Source organism: Macrobrachium nipponense, chromosome 20 (assembly GCF_015104395.2).
Source record: "Macrobrachium nipponense isolate FS-2020 chromosome 20, ASM1510439v2, whole genome shotgun sequence".
NCBI classification, from domain to species: Eukaryota; Metazoa; Arthropoda; class Malacostraca; order Decapoda; family Palaemonidae; genus Macrobrachium; species Macrobrachium nipponense.
In genome coordinates this window covers 64,942,994-64,952,993 of record NC_061089.1, presented here as the reverse complement: position 1 = coordinate 64,952,993, position 10,000 = coordinate 64,942,994, and the positions used below count along the sequence as shown (strand labels likewise).

The 10,000-nt window shown below is 34.7% G+C and overlaps 1 protein-coding gene across 2 annotated transcripts in view; it reads left to right on the top strand.

Annotated features, from left to right (window-relative positions):
* The window catches only part of LOC135226732 (glutamate receptor ionotropic, kainate 2-like), a 281,279-nt gene that overhangs the window by 4,915 nt on the left and 266,364 nt on the right, over positions 1 to 10,000 (top strand). For both annotated transcript variants that reach the window (XM_064266449.1, XM_064266443.1), the window contains exon 2: positions 7,215 to 7,814. In XM_064266449.1, the coding sequence (XP_064122519.1) occupies positions 7,724 to 7,814 (91 nt within the window). In that variant the 5' untranslated portion in view covers positions 7,215 to 7,723. The remainder of the gene's footprint in view (positions 1 to 7,214; positions 7,815 to 10,000) is intronic.

Sequence of the window (10,000 nt, the reverse complement as noted above, 5' to 3'; positions counted from 1 at the left end):
TCATTTTTAATACTGAGTCAGACATGAAGTTAATTTTCTTCATCTTCCTTCTTGGTCCACAGTATAAACTACAGACGGCTTTTCCAATAGTTTCCCCTTTGTCCATTCTTTCTACACGTCTAAGCCATCTCAGTAAGTCGCAAGGCTCTGCAGTTTATTCTTTAACAGACTAGTTTTAGCCCCCATTTTGCTATCCTTTCACCTATCAATAAGGTATCCACACTTATAAGCTTCGATGATATGATATAATAAACCTTCATAAATCTTTTCACTAGACGACTTTATCCCCTATTTTGATTATCACCTCTCCCATCTCTTCTTGAGCGTTTACATCTCACTAAAGTGTTTTATTTGGGAACGTCGTCAAATATAACCTGTCATTAAGCAATTCTGCTCAAACAATAACGAAGCAGAAAGTTGGATAATCGAACTGTCACAAGAAAGACGGTAAGAAGACGAACAACCAAATTCATAAAGTGAAGTTAGATAGAATGACAAATAAGCAATGACATGAAGACTATCTAATGAACAACCAAACATGAGAGACAAAGACAAACAAATAACCTGGACGAGAAAAAAAAATAACAGTGTGGAAGTAAAAAACTGACAGCCGTTTCGTCAGATAGAATCGGTTTCAAGCTTGACGCTGCTCAGAGAAAAGCAAAACGAAACCGAACAAGCGTTTATGTAGGGGAATGGAAGCACAGGCGCGTAATAGCGAGCACCAAGCGTAGAGTCACACTGCTTTCTAATTACTCGTACAGTATTCGGGCCACTAACCCGCGCTGGAAAAATGGCAGAGTTCAATCTTGGTCCAATATACCAGTATTTACTGTTCATTTGCTCTCTATCGACGGAATTTCCCTAAATCGGGTTTGGAACTGTGACTGCGACATTTTGTAACTGTAACGAGCTCACTCACTGAGAAGTGGAAACGTCGCAGGTTTTGTTGCTTTGATTAAAAATGTCAGAAAAACTCATAAAAAATGTATAAGCAAGATAAGCAAGATGAAACATCTGTCTCACGGAATTGCACTAATTTTAATTTTTCAAATATGCTCAAAGGATACGGTGCTTGATGTTGATTTGAAGACCTTTTCTTATTTGAAAAGCATTCATACGAGAGAGAGAGAGAGAGAGAGAGAGAGAGAGAGAGAGAGAGAGAATATGTATTCCCAGATTCAGCTCTGACTTGATTTCTGCTAAATGTTTTTATAGTAAAGATGCATTTTTCTTGATTCTCTGCAACATTTTGTATGTTTTCCACTTAGTTTATGTGGCACCCAAAATGAATTCATGATTGACCGTCCTGCGCTTTAGATAAAAGATAGCAGTGCCGCAAATGTCACTGAACAGATTACTGCTTAAATTTATGAATAGTTAATTCTTCCATGATTTTCCAAAATCCACTATTTTCCTACTTTTCTAATAAATTTTTTCTTATACAATTCCTTTTAACCGAGCGTCACATCCATCCAAATCCTTCGGTTCTAAAAAGAAAGAAAAAAAAAAAAACCGAACGTACCCTTGAAAATGTTGACGTATTATTTGACGAGACACCGAAGAATAGTGGAGGTATTGTGGTATTCCTTGGCAGAATTCTTCTAGACATTTCGGAATTTCTTTCTCGTGGAATTCTCCCGAAGTCTTCAAGGGTCAGTCAGTGGTGTTTTTAATTTCTTTCGATCCCTATATACTGCGCATATGAATATATATATATATATATATTATATATATATATATATATATATATATATATATATACATGTATTATTTATATGAATTTTTTCACATCACCGTGATTCACATACATGCATTAAGCTACAAATGTCCTTTGATATCAATTCGCCTCTACTTCAGAATTAATATATTTTCATATATGTTAACCGAAGGGGAATTTTTTAACTAATAATAATTTCGTCCTCTCGTGGATTCGAACCAGTGCACAGGGAGAAAACATGGCTTCAGTAACATTACCGAGTCAGTAATGTCACTGAAGTCCTCATTTCTCCTCTGTCCGCTGGTTCGAATCCACGAGAGGACGATGTAATTATCAATTGAAAAAATTTCCCTTCGGTTAACATATATGAAAATACACTAATTCTGAGGTAGAGCGAATTGGATAATAAAGGACATCTGTTGCTTATATATATATATATATATATATATATATATATATATATATATATATATATATATGTACATATATACATATATATATATATATATATATATATATATATATATATATATATATATATATATATATATATATATATATATATATATATATATAGTATGTGTGTGTGCGTGTGTGTGTGCGTGTGTGTGTGCGTGTGCAAATGCTAAATTGTCTATAAACAGGTACGTAAATAAAATAAAAATACACATAACATAATACATAAATCAATTAAATATAATTACAAATGTATATTATATAGATATATAAATGTTATGATATATGCATTATATATATATATATATATATATATATATATATATATATATATAAAAGAATGTATACAGATTTATATGTAATTATATTCAATTCAAGTATATATGTATGTGTATGGTATGTGTATTTTTGAATTTATGAATTCATATATTTGTTTATAACCGCAATACTAAAACTTAGTATTCTAGCAAAGAGGCCACATTCTCCTTCTTCCCCTGTTCAGAGAACTTCTTTCTTGGCGATCTCATTGAAATTCATTTTCCATCTCTGAACTTGTCTAATTTTGCCTCTTCCAAAATATTTTCTGCTCATGAGGTCCTTAGTGTCCTGAGATCATTGCAGATTTCCGAGGCATCAGGGCTACATTTTGAGATTCTTTGCCCGATGGTACGAACAAGAATCAGAACCAGACGTTACAGGTGGGAGGCAGGCATTCAAGCAATCAGAAAGTTTGCAATTTTATTACAAAAATAGACTTCAGAATCTGCCGAAGCTGCACACATTTACGTTAAAAAAACAAACATACTGTTGACTCAATTTAATCCAATCTACGCAACAAAGGGCCGGAGCACGCGCGGTCCAAAAGAACACACGTACTGAAATAATAGATTGGAAATCGACATAGGAAGCGCAACATAACGCAAGCTACGTTACTGGAAAATGCAAATCATATCACAAGACTAAAAAAATTTCCGACTGCTTCCTCAAGGAGTATTAAGGAGAAAACTATCTCGTATGACTTGTAAAAAGGCAACACTAAATCTTCCCACTGGAGACACTCTCTCATCTATTTAGTCTACAGGTGCCCCAACTCCTAGTATCACTTAATTTTTCAAAGTATTATACAGCTCTTCTTTTCTTGGATATTTTGAGTACAAAATCTCTTCTTTCCGATAAGTAATATGGCTTCCGCACTAGTTAAACTTCCTACGTATCTCACTGAAGTTCACCATCTGCTCCCTTCTCCGAAGGTATCCTCCGGGATGCTGTACTTTCACCCACTTTTTTCGTCCTTTTCATCGGTTGCTTTTTCTAGCCTGCGTATTTTCCTAGTCATACAATCTTTGGTGAATCAGCCCTCTATAGTTCATCTTCAATGACTTTCTAGTTTTCTGTCGATCACACTTGTCTCAAATTGTACGTACGACCTTCGCCTCGTAGCTTTTTTGTGAGCTCATTTGGATGGATGGAGGCCCGGCAACCTAGTCCAATTTAAGGCTTCAAAGACACTTTCTTCCAATTTCTTGTTTCCTTTTCCATTCATTTCTTCAATTATTTCTATAGAGAATATAACACAACTTCTCCCTCACACAAATATTTTAGGTTTTCAGGATAGGTATAATCTTATATGAGAGATTAAGTTGTTCAAATGACTTAATCTGTCACAAAAAAATTAATTATACTGTCTCATTTCCTTACGTTTTATGTAACAATTATATGTGTCATAACCCTCAGTATGTCTGTTTGTCTGATTAACAACAATCCCACTCTCGTCAAATGTTTCGATCCCCTTCCTCTCAGCAGTAGGATGGAATCCCCCCCATTAACTATACGTAGGTTATATTTCAAGGAAGCCTGGAACACCCCTCAAGCCACCTTTTCCCACATCTACTCTGTGAAAATCGATAGCTGTTCCTTGCATTCTACCGACAAGCTTCGGAATTCTCTTCCCGATGTTGTTTTTCCTGATTCCTGTAACATTTCCTCCATGAAGAAGCAGGTCTTTAGCGTCCTTCTTGATTCAGCCCCGCCCTTCCTCCTATTTCTTCCTTCTCTAGTTTTTCGTGCCTATACTCTGTTTTTTTCCATCTGTCCATCCGCCTGTGGTGTTTTGTATGGTAACACTGCGTCCCGGGCTTTAGATAGTTACGCTATGTGTAAGTTTTAGGCAAATAAAAGGATATCTGGGTGTACATTTGCAACTGAAAAGTGTTTTGATAATTTACTGTAAGCGAATTACACTGTTAATATTCGAAATAGGATATTATCATAACTGTTGAATGTAAGCTGAATGTAACTACCCAAAGCCCGGGACGCAGTGTTACCATACTAAAACACCACAGGCGGATGGACAGATGGAAAAAAAACTGAGTATAGGCTATAAGCTGACTCTGGGTTGGCAGCCCCACTGGCCTTTGCTCTTAAAAAATGATTGTGAATTGTAATGATAATGTTAATGTGAATCGTCGCATTCAAATAAATCCACATATACAGAGACTTATGTATGTGTTTGAATACTGATACCGAATTACCATTATTAAAATCGATGGTATGTGGGTAGGCATTCAAAAAGAATTCCATTACAGAGAATGAAATAGAATCAAAGAAATAGAGGGGAAACAGACAGACTAAGTTCGCCCCCCTGCAGGAGACAGTCAGACTAAGTCTCTCCTTTAGTTTACCAACAGTAAACAGGAGAAAACTATATCGAAACTATAAATGCAATCAGCCTCCGTATTAACGAACCTCGAATAAACGTGAAGACTTTTGCTACCAGTTCTGAGAACCCTCCGTGAGCGATTATAACTACATTACACTCTTTGAAAACATTTGATGAGGAAGGGCCTGTTGTATCCCATTAGATTTCTCTCTTATTTTTTTCGTACAACGATATCGCACAGCACATTAGCATCGCTCATCAAAGTAACTAAAAGAATTGATAGGCTTCAACGCGTGATGTATGCAAATAAACAGAAGAGAATATTGGACACTTTGCATAGATATTAACTTCAAACTTTGCATACAGATAAGTCGGATGTTGTCTTTCAGCGAAGGTATAATCTGTATTAGCAATGTGTCGTCTCTCGTTGATATACCTCAATAGTAGGCAAGTATCCTTTGCAAGCTTGTGGAAGTGAATGCGGATGAAGGAAATTATAGATTTAAAAAAAAAGATGAGTGTCATCTATAGTGGTTAGGTTAATGAAAAGGTGATGAGAGTCTGTAGAACATAATATGAATCATTCATGACAAATGAGACCTTTTTAGTGGGGGAACAATCATATACCATCGAACATACATTTAGATACAGGATCGCGCCTGCGTGTGTGTGCGTGCAAAGGATGCATTTCAGTATCCCGGATTGATTGACTGATTAATTTACGATTGCTAAAACTGGCGTCACATCACAACACCTTGGTTATTGACGCTGTATTAGAATTAAATAGGAAACTAGAAGAATGATTAAAGAGCGGAAAAAACGTGCAAGACAGAAGTGAGAGGCTAGGTAGGATCTGCAGCAAGGGTGAGAATTCAACGTGTCGCTCATGAGCCACGTTTGTAGGTTTAAGAGGAGTCTGATGTGGAATATGTTTACACACACACACACACACATATCTATATATATATATATACATATATATATATATATATATATATATATATATACATACATATATCTATCTATAATTCTATCTATCTCTATCTATCTATATATATATATACATATATATACACACATATATATATATATATATATATATATATATATATATATATATATATATATATATATATATATATATATATATATATATGTATCTCTGTGTGTCAGTATGTAATCACACGGAATTCGCATGTTTTACGAATAGATTTTCTTCTCAACTGCTAGAAGGAACGCTTTGATAAATCACGTGATCATACATATCTGGCGAGGACAAATAACAAGAGCGCCGGGCGAAGTAATGGGATTTGGAAGTTTAGTGACAGAGAAGAAAATAGGTAAGTATTTCAGGAGACAGAAGAAAGACATCAGAGTGAAAATGAAGGAAAGGGACTTCCGGAATACTAAGATGGATGAGAAGAAATGTTGAAAGAAACAAACATAATTGGTAAAATAAAAACTTTGTAGGTTTGAAATATCATGATTGGTAGTTGAGGAACACGAGGAAAAAATACCCCGAAGTTCCTTCGGCGCAGACGAGTTTTCCGTACAGAATATAATCAAGGCTACTGAAATAGATCTAACTCTCGGAGGTCTCGGTATAACGCTGTGTGAGCCGTGGCCCATGAAACTTTAACCACGGCCCGGTGGTGGCCTGTCCTATTTAACTTTAACTTTAAGCATAATAAAAACCACTGAGGCTAAAGGGCTGCAATTTGGCATGTTTGATGAGTGGAGGGTGGATGATCAGCATACCAATTCACAACCCTCTAGCCTCGACAGTCTTCAAGATCTGAGGACGGACAGAAAAAGTGAGGACGGAGGGACAGAGCCATCTCAATAGTTTTCTTTTACAGAAAACGAAAAAGGAGTAGGAGTTGATATAAAATGCTCACGGGAAAGTGAAGGACTTGAATAATGAAAGATTGTGAGAGTAAGTTTGAATGATTATTTATTTTTATTTATTTATTTTTATTTATTTATTTATATTCATTTATTTATTTTTATTTATTTATTTTATTTATTAAATTATTTTATTTATTTTATTTTATTTTATTTATTTATTTAACACCAATAGCAGTACTAATGGTGATTTAGAACACTTCAAAGATTCCAAAAAGATTATGTACTTGGAAATTGAGTCAATATTCATGTTAATATCATAGGAAAAATGATGGATTTTCTGTCGTCATCGTATTGCGAGGAGGAGGAGGAGGAGGAGGAGGAGGAGGAGGAGGAGGAGGTTACCTTTAGATTATTAAAACACGACCTCGAGAGTTGGAATGGCGACAAAAATTGTTTATCTATTGAAATAAATGTTTCCCATTTGAAGGAGTTTTGTATAAATATGAAACTAAGCTTATTTCATCTTTTCAGATAAGACTTAGATAAGCGTCACAACGTTGTCCATGTTTTCTAAAACAGTGTTAATTCAACCAAGGATCGACATCTTTCTGTGAAAATGTTACTTGTGAATAAACGATGATGACAGATAATATAACGGAATCTCTATTCTGATTTAGTGACTTTTGTAGACTCGTGTTCGAGATAATTTTGAAAACTTGGGATCGACGAGAATAAACTGGACATATTTGTGAAAGAAATAGAAAAGAAATTCACGAGGAAATCTTTGGTTATCGTTGAACTTGTAACTTGAAATAAAAAGAAATTCGAAAGTGTTATCATACTGAATCTATTCTTCGCTGTTTTGTTTAATTTTTCAAATAATTATCTGTTGTTGTTCCATATACTGTAAATCGTAAGATTGAAAAAATGGATTTGAAATTTGCTTTTCATTAGAATCTCGTCCTTTTACGAAGAATAGACGCCCCCAACTAAAAAAAAAAGCTGTAAAGAACGGAACACCAAAACACTGGAAAGTCATCATGTCCTCAACGGCTTGCATACTCTGCGGTTTCGTCACCTTCCTGGTCAACACTCAGCCAGTTCATCTTCTGCCAGAGATCATCACGATAGGTGAGTACCGGAAAAAAAAGAATTTCTTTTTCTTATACTATTTCCTGATTGTGATGAACATTTCAAAATAAGAAGCAAATATATCCATTACGTTTATGGCAACAGGTGAGTATTCAAATAATTTCCTGGTCATTTTTTTTTTATTCAGAGATGGCAGATGCAACAGTAACTTAACGGACTTCGACTTAATGGACTGCCGTACCTACTACCTACATTTTTATCTTTATTTTTTGCAAGGCGATCATACATTTTTAAATATATTACTTAAACTGAATCCCAAGTTTTCAGTACAGCTTCGTTGAGGCTTGGAACCGTGGAATTATTTGTAGCTGTAAGATATAAAAGAAATATTAAAGACTGAAATTTTTCTCAGTCTTTAGATTGTGGACTCGAAGAAAGAATATGATCATCTTCGACCTTGCAAGACGAATTTTCTATCGTATAAGAATATTTAAGGATTATCTCTTTAATGTTCTTATAAATTAAAGGATTTTATAGTTCATTCTGGAAATAAAGTAATAGATTTGTTCCATATTGCTTGTGAAATTCCTCGTCCACTTCATTACAAGAAAATCGAGTTCGAGTACGATGGTGTAAGATATATAACTTGAAAAATGCCTAATTTTGTTATAAATACCGGAAAACAAAAGAAAAAATCTTTAACTTCAGGAATATTCAAATACACGTACACTTTATTCTCCCAAATGAACTAAATTAGTACTCTAAATTCCGAATAATTTTTCGAGGTAAATTGAGTTATAGCATCTGTTAATATTAAAATTGGTATAAATGACATATATATATATAAATATATATATATATATAATATGTATGTATATATATATATACAAATATATATATATATATATATATAATATATATATATATTATATATATATATATATATATATATATACACAGTTTACACTATACTATACATACAAACTTCAGAATGATAAGACTAATAAGACATCTTCCAGAATTTGTTAAGCAATCGAACGAGGTTTTGAACTCCTCTGAAGATTAATGACGATTCTCCGATGGTTGCTATCATCTGTTCAAAGAACTGGCCTTTTCGCTTATAATTTTTCACTTAGAAAAAGTTTTGACTCTTTCCTTTAACATACAGAAGGCCTCAACAAAGATCAGGGGCGGAATTCTTCGCCTTCTGCTAGATAACTTCTTTTATGAGTACAGCAGGGAATCATGCGGATCCAGCCTTTATTGGAGCACGACATACTAAACATACTTGTGATCCGACACACTGACTTCCCTTTGGCAGATCGTTCAAAGAAATCAAGAAAGAGAGGAAGAGAGGAAACCACAAATGGGAAAGCGGAATGTTTTGGTAATTTTCGGTAGTAACAACTGAAACGATGACGTGACATATAGACGTCATCTAGTTTAATGAATCAATTACGGCATTAAATGAATCAGAAGATATTCATTTGCTGCTAACACTCGGTGTCTCATCGAGAAGACGTGAATTCTAACGTAGCATATAAACAATTTCGCTGCGAATTCGTTACGAATAATATTATGCAAAACGATAATCGGCAAAAGAATACAAAGCAAACATCGTGGACTGTGTCACCCTGAAAAGGGAATTGTCCAGACAAAATTATTTGCACTCGGACAAAGGCTGATGCTTAAACTGGGTCAGGAGAAAGAAAAAAAAAGTTCCGTAATTAGGGAACTCTCATTGGGATCGCCAAGGGATTAGGGTGGCTCCTGTTAATCCCTCTTTGTCATTTATTATCTCTTTAAGCCCCCGGACTGGTCTGCTCTTCCCCTCCGTAATGTGAAGTGAATGCATTTGACAAATAAGGTATATTTTGACAAATGAGGTAGCATGCGTCCCTGTTTGTTAGGTAGAAGGAATATTTTGACAAATGAGGTAGCATGCGTCCCTGTTTGTCAGGCAGAAGGAATATTTTGACAAATGAGGTAGCATCAGTACCTATTTGTTAGGTAGAGGGTATATTTTGACAATTAAGGTAGCATGATATCCTCTTTGTTAGGTAGAAGGAATATTTTGACATATAAGGTAGCACGGGTACCTGTTTGTTGGGTAGAAGGTATGTTTTGGCTAATAAGGTAGCATGAGTCTCTGTTTGTTTTGTAGAAGGTATATTTTGACAAACAAGGTAGCATGCAACCCTGTTTGTTAGGGAGAAGGTATATTT